At 36.3% G+C, this 10,790-nt stretch overlaps 1 protein-coding gene across 8 annotated transcripts in view; it reads left to right on the forward strand.

The window, feature by feature from the left end:
- The window catches only part of LOC119646976 (aldehyde dehydrogenase, dimeric NADP-preferring), a 129,974-nt gene extending 119,703 nt beyond the window's left edge, over positions 1-10,271 (forward strand). For 5 of the 8 annotated variants that reach the window (XM_038047684.1, XM_038047679.1, XM_038047685.1 and 2 more), the window contains 4 exons: positions 1,341-1,456; positions 1,992-2,127; positions 8,436-8,589; positions 8,854-9,116. In XM_038047684.1, coding sequence (XP_037903612.1) covers positions 1,341-1,456; positions 1,992-2,127; positions 8,436-8,589; positions 8,854-8,892 — 445 coding nt within the window. In that variant the 3' untranslated portion in view covers positions 8,893-9,116. Of the gene's footprint in view, positions 1-1,340; positions 1,457-1,991; positions 2,128-8,435; positions 8,590-8,853; positions 9,117-9,977 lie in introns of those variants that run through there. The other 3 variants (XM_038047681.1, XM_038047682.1, XM_038047683.1) reach the window with 2 other exon arrangements.
- Positions 10,272-10,790: the final 519 nt, after the last annotated feature.

A 10,790-nucleotide genomic window follows, 5' to 3' on the forward strand; every position in this document is an offset into this window, starting at 1 on the left:
GCAATCAACGGCCGATGTTGAGGTGCGATGGTCTCATAGGGAACGACTTTGCAATCAGTGGCAATGGTAAAATGTTGGCGTCTTATGAGAATATAGTCGATTTGCGTTTTATTGTTCCCACTATAAAATGTGGGAAGATGAGACAATCGTTTGATGAACCATGTATTCATAAGTACAAGGTCATGGGTGTCCGCAAAATCGATTATACGTTCGCCACCTTCATTGCGCGCTCCGAACCCCTTTCCCCCATGGCACCTGCTACCGTCTGCCTTTTCACCCACATGACCATTAAGGTCGCCGGCAATGATTATGTAATCGTCAGCAGGCACGTGACAAGTCTTTTCATCGAGAAGTTGCCAGAAGGCATCTTTCTCGGCATCAGGTCGACCTGTCTGTGGTGCATACGCGGTGAAGAAGTGAATAGTGCGATCAGCTGATATAATGGTGAGCTTCATCAGCCGATCATCAAATCGTTCGACTTCTTTAATGGCATCACGGAAACCCTCTGAGATGACAATGCCAACACCATATTGAGTGTGTGGGTTACCAAAATAGAGAAGTTTGTAGCCATTTTTACCGCGTTCGCGTTCAATGTCGCAGCTTTTGGCACCAGACCATCGGGTTTCTTGTAGAGCGCAGATGTCAATGCACCTTTTCCGAAGGGCTCTTGCGAGTTCCTCGGTCTTTCCAGTTAGGGTACCAACATTTAGCGTGCAGACACGTATTTGTTTTGTTCGTTGTGTGCGGACTAACTTGCTTACGTCCTGACGCCGTCCATGCGTCAAGAACCCTTGCCCATTTCTCGACAGGACCGGGGCCCGTCCTGCCGCGTCGACTGAGGTGGACGCCCTAGCATTTCTCCGAGGCCTCTGACTTAATCCGATCATCATGTTTGTAGCGACATTCTATGCATTTTCTTGGTCGACCTGTCGCGGGGCCTGTCACCAAGAGAGATCAGGTAGGATTTTGCATAGTAGAATAAATCCAACTATACTCTATTTATCTCTTTCCCTGATCTCAGCATTTTATTTTTTTGTTTTACTGAGGATAGTACAGAGTACGTTGCCTCAAACCCTCCTCCTTTACCTGGGCTTGGGACCAGCATACTATGTTAATAGCATGGCGGAGTTCCCTTATATGACATATAGGCTTCAAAATACCTCACACGCAGAAAACAACTATAATGAAATTTATAATATGATATCATATTTTGTAAATTTACTGGAACACTTCTTACAGACTTCTATCGTCTACAAAAAAATTTCAATCGATTCTATTATTGAAATGTGCTTTTCTGGTAATGAGACTAATCTTTTTGTATTTCTGTTACATTGGTTTAGACCGAAGCCACTTTCTCTATACATTTTCTCTCCTTCGAAAGATACGAGAAAACTCCTAGTTGAGAATACATCATCTGGCGGGGTTTGTGTAAATGAGACACTTTTCCATGCTGGAGGTAATAATACTTTAATAAAATTTCTGTATGGACATGTTTTCGCCTGAAACATATATTAATAAGGAATAATCGCCCGCATTTGTGATTGTTTTCATTAAAAAGTTTTGGCAATGCTCTACTGTAATTTTGCAGCGAAAATTCTACGAAGGTAATATGTTTGCTGATTGTTAAAGAACAGGCTTTGAATACGTGTTACCGTCACCTACCTTCACATCAACATTAATCTTTCTAGTCTGTTGTGTACATTGTCAAATCCTGGCTGCTCATATGGAGATTTTTTTCCACCAATATCCATAAATAAAGTGCATGCTTTCAGGACATATCATTTGATTTGCTTTTCTGTTGTGTTCTTGTGTAAAAAATAATTTTATTGCTTAACTAATCCGAGTTTGCTTTCAATTGGATAATTATGTTGACTCTAAGGTGCATTACTCCGAATCAAACATAATCCAGTTGAAAGTTTACGTTATATGTACATATATATGTTTGATTGATGCCTCTTTGACAAATTATTAATCACTAAAACTACTTTCAGTTGAATCCTTGCCATTTGGAGGAGTTGGAATGAGTGGAATGGGAAGCTACCATGGAAAATATGGTTTCGACACATTCTCCCACAAGAAATCATGCTTAGCCAAGAATTTCAATTCACTTGGAGAATTTTTATCGTCGTACGTAATTTATTTTATATATTTTATACTTGAGTAGTTGAAATTAGTGGTAAACGGATGACTTTCCGTATTAAACTAATTTATGTAGGTAAAGTATATTGCAGACATTAGGCAAAATTCGACTTTAAAAATCGTGTGTAACCAATCAAAGACAGAAGGTAAGGATGCGATCTTAACATTCAAGCGCGAAATATTATAGAAAAAAAAAATATCGCTTATACCATTCCTCAAAATTCGTTATAACTAGATGAGGTTAGGACTTTTTTAAATACTCCACTAATAAACTGGCAATTCTATGAAGAATGACCTCATTTAAAGAAAAGTGTAAGTAAAGATATTATCTATTTACAAATAGGGCTATCGTTCTCAAGACTACAGCGTTGTGCGTTTGAATGTTGTTAGTGCCTTTGTAGCTATGGTAGGATATTACGAATTTTACGTTGTGGTCGGCAATCTACGGCACTAACTTTTTGAAATTCCTTTTCTTGATTTATATTTTAATTTAATTTGTGGTTTCACTTATTAGGAGCTTGAGATAGGAGAAGCAGATGAAATTCTTATGTTAAATGAAGATGCGAGAAAAAAAATTATAAGAAGATAATTGGAGATTGTGAAATGAACAAGCAAATCTCTCCGCTACTGCCAATGAAAAAATCACTACGAAACAATATATATAAAAATTTTGAGAGCATCTTTTAATTCAAAGCTCTTTAGGAAATAGTTAGCTGCAGATTCTGGATTTCAATTCTCTTATTTATTACTTGTATCTTCATTTGGGTTCGGCGTGGTTACTGGCATGTAAGAAAGTTTTTTTCAATCGTTGCAATTGAAAACCAATCCAAATCTCGACTGACTGCGAACGTAAATACTTCTTTAGATCCTGCCGACTTCACCGAAAGACTTACCAATCCGAAAGGAACACCGATAATTAAAGTTATGGTGGAAAACGGATTTTACACAGCGCATATGGGGAGACATGTTTGCCTACAAATAGAATAAAAATTCCTGATATCGGCAACTTTGCCGTCCCCAAAAGCATCAACCAAAACAAAGGCGTATCCTATCCCGTATTAGAAATCATCTGAACACTCACCCTTGTGTTTAAATTATAGGTTGTAGCCAAAAAAGATCAAACATCTTAAAGACTTACTAACGTGACAACATTAAGACGGAGTCTACTATCCTTTTATGTATAATCTATTATTTGGTTTCGTTTGATAGCGCTTGTGAGTGGAAATTAATCTCTTAGCCCGTTACTATTCATGGGGAAGTGGAAAAATTAGATATCTGCGAACAAATCCGAAAATATCTTCTCGTAGGTCATCGCAAGGCATACGTTTTTCTTATAAACTAAGTCCTTGGAAAATAGACTGTGACTGTCAATATTAGTTCGGTGTGCTGACAAAAGTTGCAAGAACTAATTCGTAAAAATGGACCAAACTTGCGGGGTGAAACCTAGTGTTCGTTGTGAAGCGTTTTATAACGACAAATTACGTCAATGGCTTGGAACCTATTACCAAATTTATCCCTGGTTGCTGCCTGGCTGTTCCACAGAATGAAAGATACCATGCAGTGAGACTATTCGGCGTCTATAGAAATCTTAAAAACCGAATGGTCATCGATCGCGAGATTCCAGCAAGAAGTGTTCTCTGAGAAGTGGAAAAAAAGAAGACGGTGTATCGATGAAGGAGGAAAAAACTTTGAGGAAGAGAAAGCTTTTGAAATTTTTTTTTGAGAAATTGCAGTCTTTGTCCCGAAACTTTTTTGTCAAACTAGTTTATAAATCAACTCAAAATTCCTCCGAAAACTTCAGAACCATATTAAATTTATCGATTGTTAAGGTAACAATTTATGTATCGCCCCCTGTACTTAACACAGTTTTTTAACGTCATTTTCAAACCTGGATACTACCGACACGCATGCGAGTCTTCTGTAACATATGCCAATTAGCTAATAGCTCTCTTCTCACAACCAATTCGTCTTTATCCAGCCAAATTTGGTGCAATCAAACAGATACATAAGGCTGTTGCAGAAATAAGGCAAGCTTGTGAAGGGAGGAAATATTCCACAGTAATCGTTAGTATCGCGCAAGTATTTGATAAAATGTGGTATGAGAGGATTATACATAAAATAGGAAATTACATCCGCAAGTCTGTTTTCTATTCCCTGCTTGCTCAATTAACAAAAAATTCAATTCTTACGTAAACGACGGATATGCAGCGAAAGCACATGTTCTACAAAGCAGCGCTCTAGTACCGTTGTTATGTTTACGCGGCGAACATTTCTTAATTTACACTTTAACAAATAATACTGCGGAGGTTGGATGGAACAATAGAGAATTAAAGTGAACAGGGACGACAATATCACGGAATACGAAACAAGAAAGTAAAATATCGGGAAATACACCTTGATAGACGTTTCACGTGGAAACAATTACGGAACCGAGGGAAAACAGCGGTCTTTTCAACCAAAAACCGGTAACCTGTAAAAAACCAGAGGATTTTATATTGTTAAATTGGCTAAAAAGCCTGATATTTTAGCAAAAAAAGTAGTGATACATCGCGAGCGCCACGTTTTTTCCATAAAAAGCTACTTTGTTTATATATTATTTTCTTCAGTATCGTTAGAAAGGAGCAATGAATCTATTATTGGCTGAAAAAAAGTCACTCCTATTAGGTCTGCAGCATATTTAGCTGGGACATATAATTCCTTCTGAAGTTCAAATATTTCTCGAGAAACCCTTGTTTATCTCTGAACGCATTACGGTGTTGAACAATGTCGTTTCAGAGCAAATATAATAAGTCGTAATGGGGTAAAGTAAGTTCAAATTCGGTGTCTTCTTCGACGAGGAAGGTCCACACTCTCTTCTCTTTGCGAAATATGCTCAGATTCCCAACAACATGCAGGCGTCACAGGTAAGCAGACATTTAAGGGGTCATCCCGTGTGAAGGCCGTTTTTTTTTTTGGCTTTTTTTAGAAATTTTTTGTGAAGAGCTGGTGAAAGATACAAATACGATTTTTTCACCATAGATTAATTAATATCTTGAGTGTGCATAGTAATTTTTTCAGCCCGATCACATGGTTCGTTATTGAAATACAGAGCAATTTATACACCCATCCCCAAAGAAAGATGTTTTCCTGCTGCCACGCTAGAGGGCGCTACGATCATCTTAAAGAAAAAAGTAAACGGCATTTTAACGCACAAACTTAACTACAGTCCACAAACTAGGAGTATTAAAAAATGTTAAAAACTATAATAAATTTTTGGTGCCGTGTTAAACTTTTTTTTTTTTAATTTTGGCGTTTTTTACGGCTTCTTCAATGACTACAAAAAAAAGCTACTGAATGAATCGCAATTATCCTAGTTTGCGGACCGTAGAAATATGTTCTGAATAAGTCGTGAAAATTTCAAAGAATTTGGTTGGATAGATTTTGGGCTATGGTGGCAGCCGATTTCCAACATGCAGTTTGGAGAAAAACGCATTTAAAAAGTAGAATGCGATTTTTGGCCATAAACCCTTAACTGACCATTAATTTGCTATATCTAGCCCATAAACCTTAGGTTTCTTGAAGAAACACATGCACGGCCTTGGCTTCATTTCTTATCCCTTAGCGAAGTCATTCGAACATCATTCGGACCGATAAATACGAGCTTTATTACGGCGATCGACATAAATCTAGCATGTGACTTATCACGTGTTTTACACTATAATTTCCGAATGACTCCGAATATCAAAAAATCACTTTGACCATATATTCTACACTATCTCTAGATACAACTGATGCCCAAAAAAAGTTTGATTCCGCGGATCCGACACACGAGATGACCCCCTTAAATCGAATATAGTAAAAAGGACCTAATGCCGGAATTCTAAGTGTTTGGAGCTCTGACTACCACTTCCTTAACCTATGTTCAACTTTGCTACGTGCCGGTTGACTGAACTTTTCACAGTCACCATTTTTTTTATTAAAGTTAATCTTATTAAAATCGATTCATTGTCTGTCTGTCTGTTTGTCACACGCACTTTTCTCCAAAACGGCTAACGATATTTGGTGGAGATATGGGAACTATGCAATCCCATGCATACAGTGAGTGACATAAATTTGCGTGCAGTGTAAAGGGGGCCCCCCATACATGTAAAGGGGGATATAAAAGTTTTTTTCATCGAGTATAGTCATGTGGGATATTGAATGAAAGGTCTCAATTAGTATTTTCCGAATCTGATATTAGTTTTGACGTGAATTGCAAAGTGCGTGAGTAAGGAATCAAAATGTTCACACTTAAAGGGAGACAGGACTCATTTTTGGAAACTACCCAACCCAAAAATCCGAAAAAAATCAGGGTGGTGCGCTTAGATGAAATCTAAACCTTAAAATATGCCCAATTCCGATATCTGCTCAAATAAATTTACTTAAAGTATATTAACAACTTTTGGAAATTGACTAAAAAACCCTTAAATTCATCTTAGGAATTTCCAAATTTTGCAGCAGGATACCATACCAAATTTCATGGAAATCTGGCCATTAAGGCTAAAGATATAGTAGTTCAAACTAAGCAATTTCGCGCGAATTTACTGTTTCTAAAGTCATGCAAATAAGATGCTGACGTCATAATTAACGAGAATAATTGACATTCTAATGAAATACTAAAATTCCATTCCTGAAGAATCTACTTCTTCCCAGCCCATTTTTGTTTGTGTGGAGCGTATGCTCTTCACGTTGGCTAATAATATTAAACTCCGAGTGTGGAGCGTTTGAGGTTGACTATTATCAATGCAGTGCTTTCCATTGAATGAATTATTTAAATCGCTTTCTAAAAAATAGAGGGCAATTGAATTTTTAATTATACGCACACGCAACTGCTATGCACTCATCGCTCCTCACATAGCAAAGCACAAAACCTTTCATACCTGATGCGTCAAGTTTCCGTTTTCCCGACTTGTTTACTAATTCGATAGAGTATAGTATCAAGAGCCATTTCTCAAAGTTTCAAGTCGAGACTCGCAATCGGTTTTTTTTTTTGTGAAGGCAAGTCAGGAAGTTTCACACAAGTGTTAACTAACAACACACAAAACTGCACATTTTCGAGGTTTTGTGTAAAAAAAAAACCTTATTAAAATCGGTTTACTGTCTGTCTGTCTGTCCGTCAGACGAATTTTTCTCGGAGACGGTTATAGCGATTGACACCAAAGTTGATAGAAAGGTGGGAACTGTGAACGCTCAGGCATAGAGTGAGTTACATCCTTTTGCGTTGAATTTAATGGGGGGTCCCCATACATGCAAAAGGGGGGTGTAAATTTTTTTCTCATCAAATATAGTCATGTGGGGTATCAAACGAAACGTCTCGATTACTTACTTTGCGAAGCCGGCGCTAGTTTTGACGTTTGTTAGAAAGGTGGGGAGTGCGGGGTGTTGAAAGTGATCATTTCTTTAAGGAGCCGTTTTCAGAAACTACCCAACTGAAAAACCCAAAAAAAAAATCAGAATACTGCCACTATATGGTCCCTGGGCTCAGAAATGCCTTCCATACCGATATCTGTTCAAATAAAGTTAATAATAGTATATTACCATAATTTTTAGTAATTGGCTGCAAAACCCCCCTTAAGTTCATCCTAGCACCACGAAAGGGGCGAAAGTAGGCTGTAATATTGAGCACGGTTTTACCTAGTTTGGTAGAAATCGTACTATCACTAACAAAGTTATAATACGTCAGAATTGTTGCTTCTTTGAAAATTCGAGACTATGAATGTCAATATCGCCCGAAAGTAGATACTCTCACATAATATATGCATATATTTATGTGCTATGTAGTAAGAAATACACAAAACCTTTCGTGCCTGAAGTGCCCAGCTTCCGGTTTCCGGACCCGTCTGACATCGCGTTTCGCCGGACACTTTTTAAGATTGCTAAGCGATTTATTATTCGATTTGCTTGATCCTTTTTTTATTTTATTCTCTAGAATTACCTTGAATGAGAAATTATTAGAAATTGAATGGAAATTTGAAAATTTCTCAGCATTAAATCAGATTTAAAATACAATATAAGAAATAGCATTATGAACTGCCCATCTGCATCTAATCGCTTTTACGTCTGGACTTTCTCCGATCAATAGAACCAGTAAATGCTCCTATCTCCTTTTTCCACAGTCCCAATGAATTCGGAATAATTGCCAGAAAAAAACCGGAAAGCAGCAAGCTTACCTTCTATATATTGCCGTAAAATTAACATTAGGATCTGCAATTTACTTAATTATACTTTTGAATTATACATAAAGAGATTTTATTCTAAACTCATAAATTTTATTATAGGGGCAGATACCCACCATATTCAGATCGGAAAACATCGGTTTTAGCATGCCTGCTAAAACGACGACGGGGTCTACCCAATTTGTACATATCGCATGTGTTGACATTTGCGTTGGGTGTCGGAGCTGCAGTTCTAGCACATTATTACATAATGAAGGTAACTTTTATTCGTTTTTAATATGGTCCCATATTTTCAGAAATTAACGCATTGAAAATAAAATGTTTAACCCTTAATCGAGGAAATAAATTTAAGACGATAACTCCTATTTTTTTATATACTAGTATCACGCACTATCCGTTCCAAATATTGAACAATTTTTAAATTCCCGATTAAGAGTGAAATAAGTTAAATTCTTACATTCAATGCGCTAAATTCGATTTACATCCAACTGTACAGTTCATTTGCAAAAATTATTTCAAGGGTCATCAAATTAGGCTTCCATTCATTGCTAGAAAATGAGAAGGTGGTATTTCATGCACCGTTACTACATATATTGTTGGCCACACGCACATTTTTATTTTGTTATTTACCCAGTTGAACGATAGTATCTTACTATATTGCTTCAGAGATGATAGTAGAATTTTGTGGCATTTTACTAACATTGTATTTATGCTTTATGGAAACTTATGTAATTACGAAAAATGTATTCAAACTTCAATAAAGTCTAGGTAAAATATTGTAGTTAAAGTTGTTTAATTATTGGGTTGAGGGAAACAATGAAAGGCTGACAATGGTGGAGGAAGACATTATCATTTGTGCACAGAACTGAGATTTTCCTCCTTACAGTGATAATCCTAATCGGCAATTCCAATGTATGAATACATTAACAATGGACCCAAGATACTCAGAGTATTAATATCCCTTCCGATGGAAAAACCATCAATTCAGTGTTTATCTTTACCTAATTGTCCCCATTCAACCGTTCTAGTCTCGATTGGGGTAAAATTTCATGAAAGGTATTCAGATCATTTTTTGCCCTTTTACACAGTGGATTTTCCAGACTCAACTAATATTCAAAGCCTAACCAATAAATGAACCATTAAAGGTTTCGGTATATCCCAACTTGCTTTCATTTCATACTTTTTCTGTTGCGTCTCTGTCTGTAACGTTCAAAATTCATAAATTCAATGAATGCCATTACTGCCCCTAAAATTCATTCCTATGATGCTTAGAGCAATCGGAGCATCTTTGTTGTATGTTAATCATATTCACTGATATGAATAACATCGCAAAATTACTCAATACAAAAGTATTGACAATTTCGATCACTTTAAACTAAAAAGCTTATTTCATTTGCGAATCATATTCAATCCCCAACATGTTATACTTCCTGGCACCTTCCGAAAATATTTCACGAGATAAACTAATTAGAAAACGCATATTCACATTTAATCCTCCGTTTTGTAGACTAATTAGATAATTCTAACACTTTAAATATAAGTCTCATATTTTCCTCCTCCTAAATAAAATCTATCTTAAATAAAAAATCAAAATAAATCAAAAAATTATATTTTTTTCTGCTTTCTCTTTCTTTATCTTTACAGAAAGATGCCGAGTCTAACTAGTTTCCTAACATTGTAAATATAATTCCCGTACTTTGCCCTGGAACACCCCCGTATTGTACTACTGTTATTGTTATTCATTTATTATTGAATTTTGTTTGTCTGTATTTTCATATTCCATTTGTGCGTTTTGCCGTTTTAAATGGGATCAATGAAAACACACGCGCATTAAAAAATACTGACTGTATGTTGATTTAAAAAATCCATAGCTTTAAAATTCGCATTAGTGTTAATTATAAGGTATCGAGCATGAATAATATCTTTCTGGTGATTTTATTATATATTTTGATACGCACAAACATGTACATAGAAATGATAATATTAAATGCGTTTTGAAAATAAGAAAATTGTTTTTATTAAATGAAGATCTTTCTCGTGTGTCAATTTCAGGATTTCATTTAAGATATTTTCAAAATCTAATCACGTTACCTATCTAAGCAAGTCTCAAACCACAAACAAAAACTCGCTTTCACCTACCGTAATTAACATATATAGTAAAAAATACTATAACAAAACAAATACGTGTCTGCACGCTAATATTGGAACTTTAACTGTAAAGACCGAGGACATTGAACGCGAACACGGTAAAAATGGCTATAAACTTCTCTATTTTAGTAGCCCAAGCACTCAATATGGTATTGGCATTGTTATCTCAGAGGGTTTCCGTGATGCCATTAAAGAAGTCGAACGATTTGATGATCGGCTGATGAAGCTCACCATTATATCAGTTGATCGCACTATTCACTTCTTCACCGCATACGCACCACAGACAGGTCGACCTGATGCCGAGAAAGA

This window comes from Hermetia illucens, chromosome 1 (genome assembly GCF_905115235.1).
Source record: "Hermetia illucens chromosome 1, iHerIll2.2.curated.20191125, whole genome shotgun sequence".
Taxonomy (NCBI): Eukaryota; Metazoa; Arthropoda; class Insecta; order Diptera; family Stratiomyidae; genus Hermetia; species Hermetia illucens.